Below are 25571 nucleotides of genomic sequence, written 5' to 3' on the forward strand. Positions count from 1 at the left end.
GTTTACTTTGATTTGAAGAGAATAAGGGGATACGAGAGATGGATTGCATCTCTGGTGCTCTTGCACAGGTTTGGATCATTTGCAATAGTGCATTGCATTTGTATTCGGAGAACGTAATTTTCAAGGTAATAGCAGAAATGGCCCCTGATGGTCATGCCAAACACAATTAAACTCTTCACCATACTTTAGCAAACCTTAAAATAATCCATTATCCAACTGTAACATATTTCCAGTGATTCCCAGTTCCAACATGCAAGGCAAAAAGAACACGCTATAACTGTCAGGAGTCAGAGAGTATGAGTGGAGTACTACAAAAATACTAAAAATAAAATACAAAAAAAATAATACAGTAGAATAAACAGCTGCCTCTCTAGATTGTTTATGATTTCATCAAATGTCAGCAATAAAAATCAACAAACAAAGATTTTGAGCCTTGTGCAAGTTTCCCTACACCAAGGAAGGCATGACATCAAAGTGTCTGTCCATCACAGGCCTATTTAGATGTAAACACTTATTATTTATTATGTGACACTTTTCATTTTGTTTCCAAATGTACATGACACACTGTTAAAATGTGGATTGGACTTTACGTCTTTCTTTTTAATGTAGTCAACATATCAGTTGGGTTATTCAAGGTTTGTTTTCCCAGTTTTGCTAATGATAAAAACTAATAAAAGTACACAGCTTTATTTGTTACTTTCAGAATCTGGTTGGAGTGGAGTCAAAAGAAAAGGAGTGTTCCCCCCCAAGTGAAAACCTCTTCCAAACTCAGTCCATCGGTGGCTGTGGGCGCGCCAGTGTTTCCTCATTATAACTTGTATTAATATTCTGTAGCTCACAACGTCACACTTCAGACACGACAAAGTAAACCTCTGCTGCGACACGCAGTAATCAACGCTACAATCAACTTATTTAATGTCCCAGCATCATCCAGTGACACACACAGACACACACACACACAGTCTGCAGCAGAGGGTGCTAAATTGGCTGTTGTGGTCCGGGATTTTGTAGACAACATAGAAAACAAACAAACACTAATAAAAAAAAAACCTCCCATGAGTCTTTGGGCTCTATTGAAACACTCAGTCTACCGTATATCAGGTATTTCGTACCGACTGAGGGGGTGGGGCGGTGATTTCAGCAATGCAACGACATCACTTGATCACAGATCAACTGATGATATCAATCAGTTAGTTCCCATCCTTCTGTGCGAGTCCAGCGGAGTGTTGAAAAAGAGGTTACAGGAATAAACTGCCCTTCTTTCTCCCTGTGAGGGTAATGGGGGGTCAGGTATGGGGGAGGTCGAGCATGGAGTCAAAGGTCACAGGGTGAAGGAGCAGTCAGTGCAGTTAACGAAAGACAAAATGGTGGAAGTGAAAGACTAGTCAAGTCATTCAGTCTGCAGCTTCCAGTGCCTCCCGAAAAAAGAAACTGTTGGAAAAGGGGTGAGAGAGAGGGAGGGGAAGAGGGAAGAGAGAGATCTAGCGATTGTTCTTGGCAGCCTCTTTAGCAGCCACAATGAGAGGAGTGAGACTGGAGAGAGGTTTTGCCATCTTCAAAAATTGATGCTGGGAGGAGAAGGAAAAGAGAAAGAGGAGTGAGAAGAGGAGGAGTGAGAAGAGGGGAGCAGTGCAGAAAGAGATGTAAAGAGATGTTAAAGAAGGAGGTGGGGAAGAGACAAGGGAAGGAAGAGGTGATAAGAGAGGGAGAGAAACGTACAGTTTTAGACCATGTAAAACAAGAATCAGTGTTATCCTGAAAAAGAGGGATTTTTTTATTCCCACGGTGTGAAAAAGTCTGTCAGTCATCTCTCTGTTTATGTTTTATGAGTAAATGAGGCAATATCATCAATATCACACACACACACACTGCAGTACCTGCAATAGTTCTTTAGCCGACCCTCTCTTCTCCACATCCATCTCCAGACATCGATTCAGGAAGTCTCTAAATATCGTGGACAGTTTCTCTGGGTTCTGCAGCTCTGGTGTACCATTGGTTGCTATGAGATACAATGCCTAGACAACACACATCATCAGTATGTTAGACAACATTGTGTGAAGCCTGGTCAACTATAAAGATCCATGCTAAAAGTTAGTATTTTATTGACATTTGACTGACAAAGACATAGGACATTAAAATTAAGTTTGAATGGTCATTATCGAAGCTCCTATTGGATGTCAATCACGCCGGTGTCCACTCCTATGTTCCATAATTTATCTTTAAGTTCACAAAATCAACATCACTCACTTTTGAATAAGAGCAGAAACTAGTGAGTGACTGTTAACTGAAGTGAGTCGACTCATTTTCCCATTAGACTTCCTTTTAAACAGATTAGTCAAACAGAATTGTCCTCTGGTGCCTATTCAATATGACTTGTGGGTTCACCAGACACTATCTTGTCTTTTGTAATCACACAGACAGAAGTTACTGACAAAAACAAAGAAATACACATTTAATAAAAGGAACAATCTTATATCCTCAAAGAGGTGACAGCAAAACAAAATAAAATAACTTAATTTCATCAAGTTCTCACATCAGTCTGAGTCTGGAGAATAAATATGGGCAGCTTGTAAAGCTGATGGTGGTTTGTAGTGCTCCGTATCTGTGCAAGGTTATTATTCTTCATTTGCATTTTTCCTTGATTATATATTATATATCAACATGCCGTTTCTTAAAACATGGCTTTACAATCAGTTAAATATCACAAAGTAACCCATTGATGTGAAGATCATAAAGCTGTATGACGATCAGTTGAGTGAAAACAGGATTTTACAAAATATTTTGCTATGGTTCCATCTAGTGGTGGTTTGAATAACGACAGTGATGATTTGCAATGAGAATATACTTTCTTAAGATTCTGTCTTGTTTGGAAAGATTCATGCCTTCAGACATCATGCCTTGAGCTTTTAAAGTAAAAAGTTCAAATTTTGTGAGCAAGTAAACTTTAGATTTATTTTTCCAATAGAACACACATTCTCACCCTGAGTGGATTTTCATTCAGGTACGGCGGCTCCCCCTCCACCATCTCTATGGCCATGATGCCAAGTGACCAGATGTCCACTTTGGGACCGTAGGCTTTACGGGTCACAACCTCCGGTGCCATCCAGTATGGAGTCCCAACCATGGTGCTGCGTTTACTCTGCTCTGGCGTAATCTGGGCGCAAAACCCAAAATCAGCTAGAAGGAGGAGAGATGATAAAAGAGTCAGAACAATGAAAACAGTTGAATCTATAAGTGTGTTAAGATTCAAAAATACAACATTAGGAACTCCCTCCCCTAAACCCTGTACAGAACTAGCGACCACCTTCAAATCAATCCAGACAAACGTGCATATTGCAAACTGTTCTTCATGTGCAATTAATGATGTTTCAATATCTTAGTATGTGTTATTATGTGATTTTAACTGTAAAAAACCTTTGAGAACCTTTAAAAGTGCTTTATAAATTATACATTTATTATTACTGTGATGGAAAGCTTCTGTTTTTTTATTGTTGAAAACAAACCTCAACATGGTTTGAAAAAATCTACAAAATCTAAAACTCAGTATCTCATATTAGCAATATAATATAATTATTTTGATTTAATGATTCCAACCAGTGGTGCTCATCATGTGACTAAGTGTAGCATCATAACAGCTGTGAAAAGCTTTGTGTGGGCATTTTGTCTTGTTCAGTTATGTTGAAATATTGTTGTATGATTGTCTTGAAATGTAGCCATTACCACATAATCGTGTTAGCATGATATTACCATTATTGTTGGCCAGTATTACTAAACTTTTTAAATGTTTGTGGATAAATATGTGCAAATACCTAAGCCCTGCACTTGATGTTACATGCTTGGATCAGAGTGTCCGCCTACTGGTCAAAAAAAGAAACAACAACACCCCTCAGTGTTCTGCTGTTGTTGTTACAAGTAGCTGTACACCAAAAAATGAAGAAACAACAAAAATAAGAGTGTCTGCTGTTGTGGACTGACTGAGTTTGACGGAACCATCCATGCCCAGCAGGATGTTGTCACTCTTGATGTCTCGATGGATGACCTGGTTTGAGTGAAGGAACTCCAATGCCTGGAGACACTGAGGAGACAGAGAGAGAAAGAGAGAGGTTTATACTGGTGTTTATTTTTACTTATTTTCAAATGAATAAATGTCTCATGTTGTTTACCTCTCGACACACAGCAGCTATCTGGGCTTCGTCCATGCACGTTTCTGTGACAACATCAGTCAATGAACCCCCAGCCAGGTACTCCATCACCACCCACAGCTCGTCACCCACCAGGTAACTGTGGAAAACATCAACAGACACAATAACAACTATTGTTTTTCTGTGAAAATGGGGAACATTTATGAAAAGCAAAGTGAAATGGCTCTTATTGGATGACCCCGTGAAAACAAAAAAGTTCAGTGAATGAATGAGGAACTGGCAGTAAATCAGTGACGGTGAAAATGTTGTTTCCATGGTAATGACAAAGTTATCACCAGTCCTTCATGTGTCTCAATGTCTCTTGAGACAAACGGGTAACTAGGGCAACCAGACACAGCGGCTACCCCCACCCACCCATTCTGGGATGTTGCCCAGGGGTTGCTGTGGCAACAGCAACACTGAACTTGATAACCTCTCATACCGTAACAAAACCTTACTCACTCTGATTAACCACACATTAACTATGTAGACTTGCTGCACATGGTAAATATGACATCTTCACCTACAGCATACAAATAATGTGCATTTTGGGGGATTTTGTAAGTGCACGCATGTATTGTGTGTGTGTGTGTGTGTGTGTGTGTCTAACCTGTCCAGGTAGTTGACTATGTTTGGGTTTTTATTTTCCCTCATCACCAGAATCTCATTGATGATCAGTTCCTTCTTCGGCTGCTGCTGCAGGTTCATCTGTTTAATGGCAACCTGAAAAGACAGATACAGCAGTTGAGACTCTGTATTAAGCACAAAAGAAACAAAGATCCAGTCAATAATGATTGGAATTATCTAAATCTAGAGGCAGAGAACGTATGTTAGGCAACATTAAAATATTGGGCACAGAGACCTTAAGACTAAAACTGAGCAGGATTAACACAACAGATGAGCTCAGCTCCCTAAAACTTAACACAGAAGTTGCTGTGGTTAAAGTCAGGCTTTGAGCTTTCGCTCTCAAAACTTGCAGTTTAACCACTCAACAGTGAAAATGAACACTTAATTAAGCATCACAGCTTAACCTAATGTTCGTGGCATCATATATTTGTCTATTGATCAATCATTATATTATACTGTTAAGGAAAATATAAAGTTATCTGTGAGAAGAAAAAAAATCACGACTAACCTCTTGTCCTGTAGCGATGTCGATGGCTGTGTACACAGTCCCAGACGCCCTGAAAACAAACATGAGAGCCCCAGGTCAACAGAAGCTACATGCCTTCAATTATTTGTTGAATCAAATCAGTGTCTAAAGTCAGCATGTCACACACAACTGACTGCTCCCAGACAACAAGCAGGTACATGCTCCATGAAAACATGGCTACCAGTAAATCACCACTAATTTAAACTTTATAAAAAAAAAAGTTTAAAAAGTATACGTTAACTAAAAAATATTTCCGTGTTCTGTGTTGATTTGTAATCCTTTCACTCTCCCCCATCAAGTCAAGGTGGATTTATGACTTACCCCTGTCCGATCTTCTCAAAGCGTGTGTATTTCTTCTTTGGGTCTCCAACACTTACAATGGTCCCTGAGTCAAAGGAAAACAAACAAACACAGGAAGAAAAACAATCAATACAAATGGAAGTGAATGGGGATTTGGAAGAGGATTAAAAAAGGTCAATGTGTTTGAATGGATAGAAGAGTTTTGTGACTTTTCTATGCATTCTAATTCTACTCATCACACTCGGGTCAATGCAGCATGCTGGAAGAAGACAGGGGGAGGGAAGAACGGATGAGACTGAAGCGATAGAAAGAAAGAAAGAAAGAAAGAAAGAAAGAAAGAAAGAAAGAAAGAAAGAAAGAAAGAAAGAAAGAAAGAAAGAAAGTTCTGTCTTCGTTCAGTTCTCTGAATCCACATTAGGACAGTGATCAGGATAGAACCTGGAGTCACTCCGGAACCGCAGGAGACTGGACAATGGAATAAGGACGATCAATCAAAATGTGAGGACTGGACAGAGGGGGCGAAGACAGCGAATATCAGGCCTGTCAATCAGAGAGATGGACAGACAGGCAGGATCCTGGTCTTACCAGAAGAGGGAGACCTGAACACATCTGGACAGGCATGTTGCATGGTTTAAAAAATATACAGGCTTTAATCGTGGGTGACAAACACACAACAACTTGTTAATTCAGTATGTGGAGGAGGTTTGTTTTATAGGTGTTTGGACAAACTTTGAATGTCTTTCATAATCAATGTGATTCTGATCATGTAGGAGAAGTTTGAGATGCTGCAAAAATAAGTGAGTTAGCATAGTTTTGTCCTCTGACACACTGAAACAAGAAACTGCCAAAAAACTGGCAGAACACTGCTTCTAAAATATGTAAATCATGCCCCTGAAAAAGTACACAAAGGTATACACAAGTTCCTGTGATCATGTATGTGGTCTGAATTATGAGTGACATGATTTCTAATGGTCAAGTGTCTTCAGCAGGAGAGAGTAAATATGGTACGTCGCCTTACGTAGTTTCTCAAGAATCTCCTCATCTGACATCTTCTTCTTCCTGGTTTTGTCTAGGGGTTGAGGTATGGAGGGTCCAGGGGCGGGGCTTGCACTGGGAGGGCTGCTGGGGGCTCCGTCTGTGGACAGGGCGGGGGTGATGGCAGCGGCGGCGGCGGCAGCAGCAGTGGAGGCTCCTGCAGCTGACGGTGGGTTGATGGGTGAAGTCGCAGCATCTTTGGTTGATGGGAGAGGAGGGAGGGGCTCGATCACTGAGCGGGTGTATATCTGAGAGGGGAAAAAAATGTTTCTTTATATATATATATATATATATATATATATATATATATATATATATATATATATATATATATATATAAATAAATATATATATATATGTATATATATGTATATGTATATAGTAACAAGCAAATGTCACTTTTCTGCTAAGAAACACCGTCTGCAGTGTCTCAGTATTTAAATGTTCCTGTTAAAAAGGTTATGATGGATAACAAAAATTTGTTTATTTGTTTTTCTTTTTTTTTCATTTGAAGATCATGTTTTCTTACTTAAGTAGTCACTTACAGTAGGATTATTTTCATTATCTGTCATTTCGTTTCTCGAAGAATCCACTAGTGATTTAAACTTGTATTTATTTGAAAAGCACTAAAAGAGACTAATCAATTGGTAATTGATTCATCCATAATCTTGCAACACAGTCACATGGGTCATGTATCAATTAGCAATTTTGAAATTAATCTTCAACTGTGTTGACAATGATGATTATCTGTTATTATTATTATTATATTATTTAAGTGTTTTTCTGTGATTTTTCAGCATCTTGAATGTGATCTTAAATCATCGTAAATGTTCTGGGTTGCTTTTCTACTCTATGATACCAGAACAACTTAATGTCTTTGGTTTAAGGACAACATTTGACAATGACAGACAAACTTTAAAAAAAAAAAAAAATCCTTTTCGACAATTACTGGACCAAAAAACGAATCCATTAATCGAAAGATTAATTGAAGAAAATAATCATTTGTCATTTTTCTCTGAATGTGTGAGTTATAACGATGAAATTCTAGTCAAATGAAAGTGATGCATCACTATAAATGTGGTGTATTGGTGGCATCATTGAAGAAGTGTCCTCACCACTAACCTGTGTCAAAGAGAAGCAACAGTGTATCATGTGCACATGTGTGTGTCCTTACTGATTTGGTGTGTTCTGGTCGGGGGGCAATCACCGGTGGTGGTTCAGCTTCGTCTTCGTCCTCCTCTTCAGATACGGTTGCTATGGCAGGTGTCTCTGACACAGCCTTGGCATTCTGTGCGATGTCACATGGGGAAAGAGGGCGGAGCCTCAGTGACATCATTGTAACGCGAGCTAACAACGATACAAGACCCATCATACTACATCTGCAACTTCCGCTATAGCTTCATCGTGTCACCACACACAGACGTCGTCTTCTTCTTCTGCACTCATCTTTTCTCCAACTTGAGTCTCCTTTCTTTGTTTCATCACTCTCTCATCTTTCGGCCCATTTCTACGCTTTCCTCCTTTCAACATCACTGCTAATCTCTAAAATCTTCGACATTTATCTTCCATCCCTCTTTCCTTCTTTCCCCTGTCTCTCCTTCTGAGAGTCTGCCATCGGCTCGACTGGTGGCCGAACTGCAGTGACGATGAAATGGTGAAAGGTGGAAAAGATGCTGATTCACAATGCAGAGGGGGAGGGAGGGAGAAATGGAGAGGGAGAGAGAGTATGTGAGAGAGAGAGAGGAGAGAGAGAGAGAGAGAGAGAGAGAGAGAGAGAGAGAGAGAGAGAGAGAGAGAGAGAGAGAGAGAGAGAGAGAGAGGAGGCCATGTTGTCTAAAGTAGTGCCATCATTGTCATTATCTGTTCTTCCTCTACCTTTATATTTTGGTTTAAAGCACACTTTGCCAAAAAAATTAAACAAAAATAAATAAATACTGAGTTTGTTGTGAGTGTGCATTTGTGAAAGGGAGAGCGAAGAGAGAAACACAGCCTAACCTCTTGAGTACAAAGGGCCACCTCTTTGTGGAATTCTGGCTTCTGATTGGATAAAAGTTTCCTGATGTTATTTATGCCAGCACCTGAGTTTAACTTACTTTAATTTTTAGTCCCACTTAAAACAAATCAATGGTTTATAGTTCAATTTAGTCATTATTTATGTATTACTTAGTTGTGTATTTAATTGTTTTCCTATTGTGTGCATGTCCAAGTCCTTAAATACAAAGCACCCAAGTGGATTTAAACTGATTTACAATAAATTATGTCAATGGAAAAGATTCATTAGTGTTTGATGCAGTTGGGTTAAACAAAATTGAAAATGAGACAAATCTGTTATGTAGTCAAAGATATCAGGCACACATCAAGCACCTCATCCTAAATTTTCTGAAATTATTTCATTGACATTACTTAACTTTGTTCATTCCCTTTAAATGAGTCTCAAAGACTAAATGTACAGAAAACAAAAATGTTTGTGAGAGATAGTGGCTGATGGTTGCAGTGATGGTAAACAGACATGAAGAGGTCGTCAACACCTAATTTCTGAAATAAACCCTCCCCACAGACATTACATTACATCACATGTCATTTAGCAGACACTTTTATCCAAAGCAACTTACAAGGTAATTGAGTACAGAGACATTCAGCGCTGTATAAAACATTAAGACGGACAAAATCTTACCGTTGTGGTGGAGGAGCTGAAGGCATCTGCATTTTTATCTACAGACAAAAATGATAAAGAAAAAAAAATATAAACAAAAATGACTAAGAAGGGAGATAGAGAGTCGGAGCAAAAAATGTAGTAGATGGCAAAATAACTGCATTCAGCTCAACCTCATCAAAGGAATTGAGGTCTGAACCGTGACCGTATGGGGCGAGTATGCATACCATTACACTCTGGGTGAATACACTATTTAGTGATCCCAATAAAACCCACCTTATATGGTAAGATTGGTAAATGTGCAACTATACAATGTGACAATGTTTCCATGTTATCTGAATAACATGATTGGTTGTTTTTTTATAGATTGGTAAGGGCTACAAACACAGGTTTCTTAAAATGTATTTTTGATTGCTATCAAGATGTGAAGAGGATTTCAATAAATAAGATAAATCCTGTTTCAACTGTTTCAAAAACTACTACACCCACTTTGAGTGATGAGTAACTCACTTTTAATGATAAATAACAACTTCTCCTGCCATTATTTGTAACATCCTCATTTTATCTCATGTACAGCGTACTGTGTGCGTCTTTAGTATGTTGAATATTTTGTGTACCTGTGAAGCTCATATATTTCTGGCTGTTTGCAGTTTCCTTCGAGTCGTAGAACTTTAAAACATCAAGAACGGCCTGAGGATTCTTCTTCTGTTCCAGCTTAGTGATGTTGGATGTCTGCAGGAGGCGGGCCCACTGCTCTGGCATACCCTACACACACACACACAAAGTTTTGTCATATTTGGTCACATAATGGGGTCACATCTTTTTTTCTAGCTCATTCGACCTGACTGTCACTGTCACCTCACCACTTCCTCCTCTCTCACTCAGTGTTTTTCCTGAACGTTGAACCATCCATACATGCTCATACAAAGCTTTGATTTAGGTTACAATGATTTGAGTAAAATTGACAAATGTTTGTGTGTGAACACCCAGGAACTATGTCCCAGATTACAAAAGAGAAAGGAGCTGCTGTGTTTATCAGGACCCATGCTCAGTAGTGCATGCAAGTGTGTATGTCTGTTTTATACACACATGCACATAATGAGCCTTTTTAATTTATCATCAACAAAGACGCCTTGTTTCACTGACTCACTTGATCCGCCTCACTAGATTCTTTTAGCTGAAGAATTATTGTGTGTTTGTGTGGATGTGTACATCTTTGTGAGGTCCAAAAGTGACAGCCCCACAACACAGTCACTTACAGTAAACTCCCCGGTAACAGCGTCAAAGCCAACATGGATGGTGTGTTCGAAATCAGAGGGCAGTGAAATCTCTGGCCGTTCCTTTTTCTTATAGGCTGAAACAATGAAAAACAACAACAACACAGAAACATGAGACTGAATAAACATAATATCATCATCAACAGCATGGTGTTTACAAACTAGAACATATATATTTCTTTCTTATACATCAGAACTATCAAGCTTTTAAATAGAAGATGAAATAACTATTGATTTATTCAAGAAATTTGCAAAATGATCTTCAGAGGTAAAACGTCAATTTCGATAGCGAAACCAAAGTAATAAATAAATAATTAAAAGACAACGAGTGAATGAATGCAAGTGTAAAAAAGGAACAAAGACATCCCAAGAGGAATAGCAAGAAGAAATGCAGAAGAAGATGGAGAGGTAAAGCTTGAGGGAAACATTAAGGATATTAGGAAGTATAAGCAAGAAAAACAACAAATGAGACACCATATGCTGGACATGATGCTAGGTGATCCTCTGGGAAATCATAAGAGCAGAAACTCCTGAGGCAACTAGCAGTGATGCAGCACAAGCAACCTCATGCATCATGAGCAGTGTGTGTGTTCTTGTATTTGTGGCTTTATGAGGACCAAAAACTGTATAAACCAGGGGTCTCAAAGTGGTGGCCGGGGGCCACGTGTGGCCCTCCAATCGATTTCATGTGGCCCTCCAAACAATATCAAGTTGTACCGAGTCATTTCTATGTTTTTATTTTTAAATGAATAGATTAATTTTGCGTAATAAATGTTTTTTATTGTTGCATATTAACACAACCACTTTTTTTTTTTATTTGACTGGCCTCCGACTGACCAGACGAGACCAGTGTCCCAAAGGTCATTTGAGTTTGAGAGTGAGGTCATTTTAGCTGGTCCTCACATCTTTAAATAGCTTTTTGGGAGTTAAGACCTCATTTTAGGGTTAGGGTTAGGCTTAGGCACTTAGTTGTGATACTGAGGATTAGGGTAAGGGGCTGGGGAATGCATTATGTCTGTAGGGGTCCTCACTATGAATGAAGCGCAAACGTGTGTGTGTACAATGAAGATGTCTGTCAGTAAGGTTTGTCACTCTTGATATATAAAAAAGATACTAGAAAAATGCAGGAAGAAGTGATGGAAATCAGGGTGGATTATCAATAGACTAAAACTCATCCCTTACACAAATGTTCAAAAAGAAAATAACAACTCTGAACAGGGGAAACTGCTTAAATAGTTATTTAAGCAGGCATACCAGCTCCTTTTGTGATCATTGAACACATAATTAACATTATTAACCACTGTTGTTTCTTAGTTTTTTTGACATCCCTTATACATTTGAAATGGTGCTCAAACGAAAATTATCCCTGCGCTTTTACACTGAATTGTATATTTCAAAAGATTTTACTTATTTTTCTTTACGACAAAAAAAAAAGCTTTTTCCAAAGTTTGCTGTTTATACACTAAAACCCACTTGTTCACTGCAAGGATTTTCAGTAGATTTACAGTACATGAGTTTACTCTGACAATGAAGAAGCTGTCACGACAATTACCAGTACATGAGTGATTCGACATTTGCATTGTCATATCCAGCACTTTTGGACAGTTTTAGGGGAAAATGTTTGAATATAAATGGGCTAAAGCAGTTTGAGTGTTTACTAGCTGAGACCAGACCCCCAGCTGGTTTCTGGCAAACAATAATGTGGCTCATAGTTTAAGAGATGTTGGAGCACAGCATTACCAATAAAATTTGCATAAAACTAACTAAAATAATATGCTACTATGCTGTGAAGCAAAGTTTTTATTAGTTTAAAAAATGTTGCACTTAAACCAGTGAATCATCCTCTCCTGAATTTATGCAATTGTCTGGTTGTAGAATGGCTTCTATATGAAGAGTCGGCCTCACAGCAGAGACTGTAGTGCGTGTGAGTACATGCATGCATGTACGTATTGTCTAAAGTAGGCCAGCCATGTGATAAGGGACATAAAACAGAGCTGTTTTCACAGTGCTGGTTCTGTAAACTCTGTATGAGCACTGGTCTGAGGAGTCAGTCACTTCATGTTTTTTCATTTACGTTAAAGCTGTAGTGTGTAACTTTTAAAAAAAAACAATGGTGGGTTAAATGGGCTGCATGGCAGTGGTTAGCGCTCTTGCCTTTGCAGAAAGAAGATCTGGGGCTTTTCTGCATGGAGTTTGTATGTTCTCCCCAGTGTTTAGATCTGGTGTAGCCAGCAACATTCACACGCTACACCCATTTTACATCACGACTGGTGGAGACAAGGAGAAGGAACAACAGCTGCATAGCTCTAATAAAGTGTGATGTTTGGTCATTTGTCAAAATTCCTCAGGGTGCAATAAAAGTCCCACAGTGGAGCTTAATAGTTAGTTCATAAGAGCTCAATATAAGCTTTACCTATTCCTGTTTATCTATTAAGGGTTACATGATGCATCAAGTAGTATCTGAGACTTTTAAATTACTGATTTGACTTAAGGAGAAAAACAAGAAAAATCAACCAATTTAAAGTCACAAGGTTAAAGAACACTGAAGTTTGTTTTTCATTTTCATTAAAAACTAAAAAACACTATGCTGTTATTTTCCTGCCACATTTAATTCATGATGCTCCAGCAGCATCCATCCCCGTTTGAACTTCAAATTGTGCAGCTGCCGAGGTCAAAGGTCAGGGCCAAATGTCAGCCGCTATTAGGGATTTGACAACAAGCACTCAAGAGCTAAGGTTCTATTAATTATCACCAGTAAATCCAATGGAAGGAAGCTAGACAGTGTGTGGATAATGTCACCTGTTTTGCTTGCTTCATTGCATTTATTGCCTCCTCTAAGGAGGATGCATTTGTCAGTCTGTCTGTGAGCAGTATAACTCAAAAACTATATATACGGTATAGAGTTAATGGCCCAAGGATGACAATATAAGGTTTTTGGTGGTGATCTGGTTTTAGACTGAAAGGCCTTGGTGGAGGATTGTGCTCTCCAAGAGCTTATGAGTCAGGCCTTTTTTCTCTCTACACTTCACTAGTTGGGACAAATAATAAGTTAAAAAAACAACAACCTAAAGACTGAAGTCATGTGACATTCATAGCTGCCACAGTAATGTCTGTAAACAGATAAATCAGTTGGTGGTCTGCAGTTTTTATGAAAGAGTTTTTTGTGTTTTATTACAGTGCACTTGATTTTACCATCAAGCCATCATTTCTACAGTTTTTTATCAAAAATCCCATGAGTGGCAGAGGAATGATGCATGAAGTGATGTTTATTATGAAACTCACCTCAATCAGGAGTAAACTGACTCATTTTAAATATCCTTAGTTTGTCTGTTTCTATTTTAAAGCCTCGCTCTGTGAATTAGAGCAGTATAAAATAGTTTATTGTGGCCTTATTGTGTCAAAGCTGTTCTCAGATGCTCTGCAGCAGAATTCACTGCAGCGACTCCACCATTAGAGGCACAGACAGAAGCCGTGTTAAAAATAATGTATGCATGCATGTTAAAGGAATAGTGCAGGGTGGTTTTTTTTGTCTTTTTGTTTGTTTGTTTTTTAAATGAGGTGTATGAGGTAATGATCCCTACATCTACAATCTCAATTGGTGAAATTTTCGCCAGCTGACACATTATCTTATGTTCGTTCTATCTCGCCTTCAGACAGCTTTATCTAACTGGGAACTCATGTTTGGGTCCATTTGTAAAGCATTCACTCTCTCAAGATGAAGAAAATCTGTGTTTTTTTATTTCTTTATGACACTGTGCCTTGTTTGGTGTCATTTGGGTTATATTGATCGAATGATTTCAAAAACTGAAGTCACAAAATAACACATTTTACTGACTGATGAAGGCAACAGTAGATCAACAATAACTGTGTGGCCTGATATCAAATGCCTGATTTTACACAGTTCACACTGCGTCACACAGGCATCAGTACTCACTCTTGTCACCTCCTCCGGTCAGGATGAATCGGATCGAGCGGTCCTTCTTCTTCTTGTCCTCTGGGTTCGGTGGCAGAGGCTTGGAGCTGTGGTTGAGGGGGGTGGGGTCCTTGTTGCAGGAGCCTATCATGGTGCTAGTGTTTCTCATGGGTGGAGCTGGGGGCTTGTCCTCGACCTCCCCATTATCGGACATCTTTAGCGTAGCTGCAGCCACAAACAAACGCCTATCACAGCGAAGGCTCAGAGGCAAGAACAATCACAGGTGATAATTCACATGCACATCTCCAATATTAAAAGCCAGACTGCTAAGAGCTTTTTTTAATGTAGTATTAACTCAAATGTAACAAGTGACTCCATCAAATAAGTTCTGGTTTTAAAAACTTAATAAATCAATTGCCAAAATACTAATTTATTTATTTCAAGCTTTCAAACAATGACCAAGATTAAGAAACCTTTGGTTTGTTAACATAAACAGACTGCATCCATGTAAAAATCCTGTTGGCCTTAAGATTTACCATAATCTATTGACATTTTTCGTGTTTATGGATTTTTTTTTCTTCCATTTTACTCTGCAAGTGCAAAAAATAAGATTGATTTTTAAAGGTGATATCAATATCATTGTGATCCTTTATAAAAAAAACTAACCTGATTTAAACAAGCACATTGAAATCCCTTTACATTACAATTTGCTCATATTCTTTGCATTACAGATAAACATTTTCTGGGACTGTCGGTTGGCAAGCTAGACAGCATTTTTAATGTTTAAAAATGTTCCCCATTAATGATCATGATCATTATTATTTACCAATCAATTTATTGCGAGTGCTTCTTATCAAGATGGGCAATGAAACTGTACATCATCCCATTGTATTTGTTTTAGGCAAGAAGGAGATCTACAATTTCTATCTCATTATACCCAACTATCCTATATTTAAGTTCATCAAGCTCTGAAACACATGATCCCAAAGTCCTCAAATGCATCCAAATCTTTCAGACAAGATGAGAAAATATCAGACAACATCCCTGTTTTTTTAGACTCAACAAAGCTCCTCCTCCTGTGGAGGTTGCTACACAATTGTTTTATGTTGCATTGCACTCAACTCAAACTGATCTTCACACGTTAAACTGGTGAAAACAGTTAAACAGTTAACCAGCTGCTATAACTGGCTCTGAACTGGATCATACTGGATCAGTATGATCCCATTCACAAAATCACAAAGTTTGAGAAGTTCACCATGCAATTAAAGCATCAAAAATCCATTAAAAAATCAAACAAAACCTGCAACCTTTATATTTTACACCAAAACCTTAACCTTACCTTAACAGAGACAAAGAAACATGTTTACAGCTTCTGAGTGGATCCAGGAAGAAACAACACAAAAACAGAGAGAACTTCAGGGAGAAGAAGTAAAGGAGGAGTGACTGAGTGCATGCAGCCTCGTCTTCCTTTTGACCAAAACTACCTCACAGAGACTGTGATGTCATAGAGCGATGTCATCAGGTGAGTCACATGAGGAAGCACACAGAGAAGCTAATTCTGTACTGTAGTAAAACCAATCCCTGAAAGACACACAACATTTTATTGTGTTTGGCACGCACGCACGGACACACAAATGCACTGAATCACAGCCTAATAATCTGCTTTAAAACCTCACACATCTTCTTTTAAAAGAGTCTGACAGTAAAACAATGAATCTTTGTCAGCTGTGAACACACTCACGCAAACACACAGAGGAAATCAGACAGCTGAGGTCTCACATTTCAGACAGTCCTGTCACTTTCAGCAGAGAGCTGTTATCAAACAAAACCAAAACACTGTCTGCTAGAATCGCACACACACAAATATCTGATCACCAGTAAATGAGTAAAGTGAGTTTCACCAGTCGGATGACTTTCTCAGACTGACAGAAACTGTCCTTTGGCCCACATTAGCACAGATGTATTGTTTATCACCTGACTGCAAAGAAACAAAGCTAAACAAAGAAAGACATGACACAGCTGTGTGTGTGTGACCTGACTGGATACAAGGCAAGACACTGCAACAAAGGAGCAACATGAAACTGAGACGCAGCAACATGATCATGCAAGAAAACATGGAAAAGCTGAAAAGCAACAGAAAATAAAAATGCAGCACAAAAATCACACACACACACAATGTGTGTTTAAATTTACTGTAGTTAAAATGTAAATAAAATCCCTCACGTGACTGAATGATTCAGCTCTGCCCTCACACTTCGCACACTCATATCAGGAGGATGAACGACTGAACAGATGAGACATCGATAACATCCAGTTTGACAACAACACAAGCACAACAGCACAATAAAAAAGAAAACCAAACAATAACCAAGTGCTCAAGAAAAGCAGCAAACATAAGAAGCTGCAACCAACAAATACAACTTGAAAAAAAAAACACCATGGCAACCAAAAAGTAAATAAAAAACTAAAAACAGATATAGACTATACAGAATCACAAACACACATAAACATGTTGTGCACAATAGTACATTAATTGTGTGTCATAGAAAATAATTACACCCCATCTGTGAATCACAAATTGTCACAAGTGTCATGGCTGACCGATCCATTGTCTTCTCTTTATCCTATTTAAATCTGAGCCACACTTTAAAGCTGCATTTACTTATAATAAGCTGCACCTGAATCTTAAGCAGGCTGCTCTGAGGGCAAATGAACATATTTAAAAATTTAGTTAACCTTTAAGGTGAACTCTATATCATTTTATTTTATTTTCCATATATTATTTATATGTCGCGCTCTTTATTCTATATGTGCACCACTGACCAAAACAAATTCCTAGTACTGTGTAAACTTTACCTAACAAAAAACTTGATTCTGATTTATTGCTCTCGGTATGTTGCACCAATGCTTTTTAATAGACGTAACAGCAGTAGTCACATCTCTAAGAAAAGGTTAAAAGCTTAAAAGAGGGGAAATTAGCTGCACTGTGTTGATGGCAAAAAGGTCAAATTTTACATAACAGCAAAGGAATCAATATTTGACCAGGTTCCTTTTAGCTGTTATTAATCGATAAAAGTGGTTGTATTATATATTATATAAAGAGTTTTTCCAACATGAATTTGACGTTTGTCAATCGCTCACTCCCCACACAAATGTCCATTAAGAAAATTTGTATTTGGTTCATTTGTGCCACTTTTATATATTTGAACAAAGGGTTTCAAACACCAAAGTGACAAAGTAACACATACACATTAACTGATGGAGGCAGCAGTGGATAAACAATTCCTGTGTGCTGTGATGTGAAAAAGCAGATTTTCTAGATTTTCTCCATGGACTTTGGTGTGTGGTCTGCAAAGCCAAACTCTTATTCTTGACTTAAGTGATATTTAAGCCATATTTTCATTGCGCATGTGCCTTCCTGTCTCCTGTAACTTGTCAGAACCAACACGCTAGAAACTATATAACCGTCCTACTTACAGATCTTCTGTTATTATGCTTTGGTCATTCAACCTGAACATGACACAAGTTGCACTAATTTACAGTGAGGTGTCAATTTATTATAGTTTTTCATACCTTTTCATATTCAGTTTAACCACCAAAGATGCACTCACATTCATTAACAGCTTTTTTTGTTGAGGTGGGGAGTGGACAGGCCCGTGTCCCACTGTTAACACAAATTCCAAGAGGAAAATGGGTAAAGCCCCAAAACAAAGCTGAAAATACATAAAATGCACAGCAGAGCTGAAGGGAACCAAACTCTGAGCATTTATATTAGAATGTATTACAGCCATATGATCCAGCATTATCATTAAATATTGATTGGTGCAGCTTTAAATAGAGAATCATTTAGTTCATGTAGTTTTATCATTAAGACTCCCTCAGTAACAGCGTGACATCACAAACACATCACTGCTGTGGCAGTGATGACATTCAATTATAACCGTCTCATATCAGTGTTCACATTCAATAAAACCTATTTACCTGCACTCTCTGTTATCTCCCTTTGTGTTTTTTTATCAAGCCCACTACTTATTTTTCTCCATCCTCAAAATGTTACTGCTGCACAACACAACAACCCAGATTTCAATAAATGGAGATAATAATTACAAAGTAGAAAACTCTTTAGACATATATATGGTCATGTTTGTGTACAGGGGCATTATGAACAAACACACACACACCTCAAGAGATAGCTGCAAGTACATGTCAGCACTTCCTGGAAACGCCTTGTCAGCCTCAGCAGCCTCAGCAGCGACATTTACTGGAAGAGGACTTCACACACAGTTCACAGAACATCCCTACATACATTGACTCTCTCTGACACATACACATGCCATTGCATTTCAAACACAGCAGTCATCACCATCCCCTACTGTATGTTTTATCTTTATCCCTGCTGACAAGAGAGAACAAATAGGGATATGAAATAACAATATGAAAGGCTCATCACCTTATCTCTGCTTTCCCAAATGCGTTGGAGTACAGATATTCTCCTGACATTTTCTAAAGAAACTTTATGTGTGAACATCTGTCAAAGTTGCTCAAGACATTCTCTGCCGGCTCCCCTTATCAAATATCCCTTAAATGTCTGAGTGAAATCACCAAAGAACTCCGCAGGAAAAAACCCTGAATAATCCACAGAAAAATTCTAAAGGCAGCTGCCAGCTCCTAACCTGGATCATATGGTCTGTATTTTCATAGCACTTTTCTGATCTTAATGACCACTCAAAGCTGCTTTACACTACAGTACATTTTTCTATCATTCATCTTTCATTTCAATTCACACCCTTTTTAGCACCATTTCAGGTTAATGCAACTGAAATGGTGCTAAATCAAATCTCTCAAAGTCAGACTAACACAACTGGGAGTCAAATTATTACTGCATGTATACCTTCATTCAGACGAGGGTCGGACTTAAACTGGCCTGGGAGCTCTGCGCATTCGCCACAGATCCCATCCAGGGTTTAAAGTATTAAAAATTATAGAGGAAGCTGGTACACAGAAAAATAAGACAACGGCGACAAAAAATATGGTGAAATTCATTATTTGGAATTCATGATTGTGGAGTAGCGACTGATGAGAAACAACTACAGGAAGCGAATGTGAATGATGTCACCGCTTCTGCCTATCCAGACTGAAAGGCAGCCCTGAACCTTTCAACTAACACAAAGCCAGCAGCATTTTCAAACTCCTTCATTTCAGAGGCTCTAATACACCAATGCAATGTTGACAGCAGGCATAAAGATAGCATTTTAAAACACGCAGAATAGTGGGGATGCAGCTTTAACTGCAATAACCTGTGTGTGTGTCTAGGCATAACATGAGGAAAGAGAGATATTTTTTGTCTTGTACTGTATGTCTGCAGTGTTGCCCCAGTAAAGTGACAACCCCCCAGGCCCAGACTTCAAATGTATATTTTAGCATATTTTACACACCAACTGCATACACACACATGAATGAAAATGTGTGCAAATCACATGCAAGCACACGTCATGTAGGATCGATTTTCAAGTTCAAAGCCCAGTCTCTATCTCCCTGTCTCTCTCTCATACACTAACACAGTCACTGACTCACACACAAACACACACTTCTGTACCACACCCATTATAATTTGGGTCTTTGAAGCTGAAACTTGGGAGAGTCCCTTACTTACACTGTTCATCCCGACTGTTCTTCTGTATTGCAGTACTGTCTAAATGCCAGCTCTCAGCCTCACACTCACACAAGGTCTGCTGTGATTTAGTGGTTTCCTGGCCGACAATGAATGAACAGTATAGAACTGTACCTAATGCACGGCCTGTGCCACAGAACTGTGCTGGTGCACCAGGTGACACAATTCAGAAATAATCACCAGTGTTAAATTTATCCACCACATTAAGCAAACACACTGTTTCTCCTTGTTAGGGTGCTGCTTGGTGTTAACCACATCACTATTTTAGGGAGTTTAATCACATTAGTGAGCATTTAAGTCTGTTAACAAAGTTTTACAGCACATTAAGTCCACTGGAAGCATTAAGAGAGTAAAACAACATAGTGGAGTGATGCTTTTCTTGGGACTGGCATACAATGATGATATCACCACCACATATTTAAAGCACTCCACTCCCTCAGCCACCCACTAGTTATCAATTACTCGTGTGTGTGTGTGTGTGTGTACGTGTGGTAAAGAGAAAGATGGTAATTTTGAAAAAGAAGATGCAGCCAAACATAAATTAAAAGGAAAGATGAAGGGAACAAGGGAAGCCAGGACGAGGAGGGGGGATTGGAGAATCTCTTGTTTATACTGTACATCCCGACTGCTCTTCTGTATTCAAGTATTGTAGTATTGTCGGGTCATGACCTCTGGCTTAATATCTGTTGGAATTTGTGCGTGACCAATGGACATGATAGGATGGGGTGAGAGACATTAAAGGGAAGGAAGGAATGATGGAAGATGCCAACCCATAATCCTTTGGCTCATCTTTTCGTGTCTCCTCAGCTTACATTCCTAACATTAAATGACTCCATTTTCCTCAACTCTGTGACTCTTAAACTTACTTTAAAACAGAAATTATTTAAACTATGAAGTCACAACTTCTTTGGTTTATTGGTTTGTCTACGTGTGTGTGTGTTTAGCCTATAGAATATTCAATTTATTGTAAGAAAAAACATTCCATCCCAGAGCCCACTGCCCCTCCCACACACACACCCTCTTGGGCCACTAATTCATAATAGAAATGTAAATGAAGAGCAGATCGTCCAAATTATCCCAGGAGAGGACCAGTTGGTTATGTATGTACACACACATATCCAGGGACAGCCCCACCCCATACAACCATCTGTCCTACGCTGGCATATAGCCTTCAGGGGCCAGTGTGTGTGTGTGTGTGTGTGTGTGTGCACGCAAAACTGGCAGAGTTGACTGGTTAGTACCCAGCTCCTCCTAACCACATGTCAAAGTGTCCTTAGGCAAGACATTCACTTTCACATTCACTGCAAGGTTACTCAGAGCTGAACAAGTGATCAAGAGACAAGTCAACATATTCTGCAGTAACCGAAATACAGAATAATCCACTCACACTTGTAATTGTAATTAGATTACATGTCAAACGCATAATTCTTTTGGTAGAATGTCCCATTTTATTTCAACTGAGGAGTTAACACATTGCTTGATTCTGGGCTTACAAACAGAAAAGCTGATAACACATGAAGTGTTGTTATAAAAACTAGAACTGAGGATGAATTGACACTCTGCAGACAAGTGTGCGCGCGTGCGAGAGAGGAGGTATTATGACATCATCGCTTTCCCAAAGCAGCATATTGGTTGTCTCCACACAATTACAAATGGGGCTTTTTTGGGAAAAAGAAAAAAAGCATTTCAGTACTCCCAAAATGCTGTTTCAGTGGGGATATAAAGCTAACACAATAGAAAACTTAAGTGAATTCACCTATACTCATTTTCATGTGGACAGTCTTTTGATCTAAAATTCCTAACTGTGAAGAAATGAAGTAGAGATATGAAGAAATTTGGCAAGGTGGTTAGGGGCACATATTCCTGTATGGTGGCAAAGTCAGAAGAAATAATTGTCTTTGCTTTATGTGCACTTAAAAATCGGTAGATACCGGTCCTTCAGAGACCTTGATGGAGTAACAGTGAATGTGACATGAAAAGCTTAGGCTTCAAACTGGATCCTGATTATGATGCCTACTGGAACGAGTGTCAAACTGAACCACATTTTGGGAATTCACTGCAGTGTAATTCTGATTTATAGGTGCTAGAAAATCGAGGAACACACAAAACTGGCCTTTTCCATCTAACTGCTGTAACTCTATGCATCATAACCCGCACCCGTTTCCTCTTCATGTTTCTTTCCATCTTCTAGACTACCACATGAACCCCTGTTCTCATCTCACATCACAGTCCTGGATCTCTGATTAGATTTCTCTTCTTTATGCCCAAATATTTATTATAGAAATCTCCTCATTAAGTTCTGATTTCACACAGAGAAGAGCTATTAGAGCGGACAGAGAAATTATCTTGTCACAAAGTAATCCCCAGAGACTCTGCTGGGCAGGAAATGTAATCTGCTCTATCATAAAACTGAAATATGATAAAAACCTACAGAGGAAAAGACAGAAGGAAGAACAAAACAAAGCATGTCAATTTCCTGCTTGTCGTGGATTTTTGGATCTGCATAAGAGTGAATTCAATACTACTTAATAGGAAATAAACTAATGTGGGATAATGTGAAATTATGTGAGACACTATGGTGATTCAGGACATAAATGCATCATGACTTTCTCTCACTATTTGTCTCCTGCAACTTTTATGCTGAATCATTGAAAAGTATAACAATCGATAAAAACTAATGAATTCACTTGGACAGATTTAATCCTGCCAAGGAACAACAGTGACTAATCAATAACAGGAGACTGTGAGAGAGTCCTTTTAATTACTTCTTAGAAACAAGATTTTACCAAATGTGATGTCTCTTTTTTATCTCATCTTTTATTTTACTTGCCCCGACTTTCTTTTGCTTCTTTGAGGTTTTATTTCTCTTAAGGTTTTATTTATAATGGCATTCTCCATATCCTCCAAATGTGTTGCTTTCAAATTGTGTTTCTTTGTCTGTCAAAGCACTTTGTAAACATGGGTTAGGGATGCTTTAAATGTTATTGCCATTATTAACTAGTCCATACCAGGGCTGAACAATTTTGAATACATATCTAATTGCGATTATTTTGACTGGAATTGCGATTGTAATATGATTTACGATATCTGAGAGAATGGTCATTTTTACATAATTATTTTCATTTTCATTCGAAAAATTTAAAATGACTACTGTGTGATATTTGTGTTTTGTGAGAAACAAATATGTTCTCTTTAGTCTGTAGAAGATGTGTAACAATTATTAATCTAAAAGGATATTTTGACACACATTTTGGCTTTAAAAAAAAAATATCGAGCCTCGTGCGATTTAAATTTGCAGTAGGCTGCTATATTTTAATTAATTGTTCAGCCGTAGTCCATAGCTGGATATTTCAAAGTGACAGAAACATACGTATTTATGTGACACAGCAAACCTGTCGCTGGTAGGTTTTACCAACACCTAAAGGATATTTTCTGACTTAATGTGTTATCTGACCCTATAACAGTAACATTCTGTTGAGCTGATGTTTCTGTGCACCAAGCCTCAGTGAGTGGTCATTGTTGAGTCACTGTCTGACTGAAACCTGGCTGGTTTTACAGGAAGCAAAAAAAATTAAATAAAAAAAAATAAAAGGTAGGAAACCCGTCAACAATTATATCTGATTCAACATATTCATGATTCCAGGATCACGATGTACGCCTAAAAACAATGAACACCAATTTTTGTGTTTGGTTCTGTAATGATGTGGCCTTTGATAACTGGCAGAATACATTGCATATGAAAAATAAAAATTAAGACTGGTGTAGAAATGTTTAAGGGTTTGTTTCTTCACACGGACAGAACATAGGAGGAAAAGGAGGAAGAGGAAAAAAAAACTTACTCACAATCTTAATGATTTATCAACATGGCCTCACTGACTCTGTGTGTGTGTGTGTGTGTGTGTGTAGATCTCACATACAACAAAAGGTCTGAATCAGCAGCGGTCATTGGTCAGAGGTGAGTCACTGCCAGAGATTGATGGGCTATACAAAGTAAACCTGAAGGGTTTTACTGAAAAAGAACAGAACTGCCATAACTAAATTCAACACATGGCATATTATGAGCTGTCGTGGTGTGTGTACATACACACACCACGTGCGCACAAACACACTGCAGTCCAAATAAATCTGTTGCAGCATTGATTGTATCCGAGTGGGAGAGGGTTCTTACAGCAGCTTTAATACAAAGCTGCAGGACTGTGTGTGAATGTTTCACATAAAAACCTGCTCCAACATCAGTCCATCTCCTTATGTATCCTGCACTGCGTGGCTCCCATTTTCATCCCTTCCTTTTCAGCAGCTGCACAGAATTATAATAATTTGTTTGCAGTGCCACTTAGTCATCGACAGGTCAATGCAACTATTTAGAGCTTTAATTCATTACTTAAAAAACAAGAAATCATCAACATCTAACATACAAAATCTATACAAAACAAGGTCAGGGAGGTATGGTGGTTCTGTAATGAAAAAAGCATTAATATTGGGTTTTATTTTCACCATTCACATTGCAAAAGACACTGGGTAATATCACATATGGCTCTGATTAGCAATAATGTAAACATGGAACCTGGGTGAATGCTGCAACTTCTTTTTCTACTACACCGAAAATCTACTTCTGCAACCTCTTTTTCTAATACACCACAAATATCCTCCTAAAACTGTTCCATTTAAAAGAGGGACTGAAGTTGAAGATATACGACTTTTGCCATGGTAGGGCTTACCAAAATGAGTGAAATATCTTTTTATGACACTCTGACATACAGTGAATAATGCATCATAAATACAGTATAGTGTGTTGTACCATGTGATGTTACATCATAACATGTTTGCAGAGTAATGCATGTTCGCTGTGATAGTCAGAGTTTGTCTGAGGTGGTTTCAAGAGGGAGGCCACCTTCTTATCTCATCACTGAAAGAGCAGTGGAGTCATTGTTATTTAGTAACCATTTCTGACTGAAAGACCATTTTTCTTTTCCCACCAACACTATGTGCTATAAAATAAAACAAGATGGATAAATACCATCAAAAATAATAACTAATACACACTTGTGCAAGTGTGAGCACCAACTGTTTCAAACATTTATGCATTTCATTTTAACTTGGTATAGGATATGCAACAATCCAAAATAGAACAATTGAACTGCAGAATTTGTGGTTTGCTAATCGTGTCGTTTTAAACTGCTATTGATTTGAAAAAGGTAACGTTGTTAATGCTACTCATGGTCCTTTTTTATGTTGTGTTCTCTGCTTTTCCTCGTTTCATGTTTGAGACATGAATCACTGGTTGGAAAACAACAAAGTGAACAACAAATGTAAAAAAGAAGAAAAAATGAACTATAAATACCCAATCATGTTGATGTAAAAATGCACAATTCTTACTGAAGACACACC

The 25571-nt window shown here is 38.3% G+C and overlaps 1 protein-coding gene across 3 annotated transcripts in view; it reads right to left on the reverse strand.

Moving 5' to 3' along the window:
* Positions 1 to 1280: 1280 nt before the first annotated feature.
* The window catches only part of pak1 (p21 protein (Cdc42/Rac)-activated kinase 1), a 37766-nt gene continuing 13475 nt past the window's right edge, over positions 1281 to 25571 (reverse strand). Inside the window, exons 1-15 of one of the 3 annotated variants that reach the window (XM_044031908.1) lie at positions 15852 to 16663; positions 14534 to 14737; positions 10582 to 10676; positions 9940 to 10087; positions 9344 to 9381; positions 7844 to 7957; positions 6653 to 6917; positions 5656 to 5719; positions 5317 to 5365; positions 4792 to 4904; positions 4164 to 4281; positions 3976 to 4075; positions 2981 to 3177; positions 1878 to 2015; positions 1281 to 1568 (exon numbers count right to left, since the gene is read on the reverse strand). In XM_044031908.1, the coding sequence (XP_043887843.1) occupies positions 1482 to 1568; positions 1878 to 2015; positions 2981 to 3177; positions 3976 to 4075; positions 4164 to 4281; positions 4792 to 4904; positions 5317 to 5365; positions 5656 to 5719; positions 6653 to 6917; positions 7844 to 7957; positions 9344 to 9381; positions 9940 to 10087; positions 10582 to 10676; positions 14534 to 14726 (1719 nt within the window). In that variant the 5' untranslated portion in view covers positions 14727 to 14737; positions 15852 to 16663 and the 3' untranslated portion in view covers positions 1281 to 1481. Of the gene's footprint in view, positions 1569 to 1877; positions 2016 to 2980; positions 3178 to 3975; positions 4076 to 4163; positions 4282 to 4791; positions 4905 to 5316; positions 5366 to 5655; positions 5720 to 6652; positions 6918 to 7843; positions 7958 to 9343; positions 9382 to 9939; positions 10088 to 10581; positions 10677 to 14533; positions 14758 to 15851; positions 16664 to 25571 lie in introns of those variants that run through there. The other 2 variants (XM_044031906.1, XM_044031907.1) reach the window with 2 other exon arrangements.

This window comes from Solea senegalensis, linkage group LG8, assembly GCF_019176455.1.
Source record: "Solea senegalensis isolate Sse05_10M linkage group LG8, IFAPA_SoseM_1, whole genome shotgun sequence".
Taxonomy (NCBI): Eukaryota; Metazoa; Chordata; class Actinopteri; order Pleuronectiformes; family Soleidae; genus Solea; species Solea senegalensis.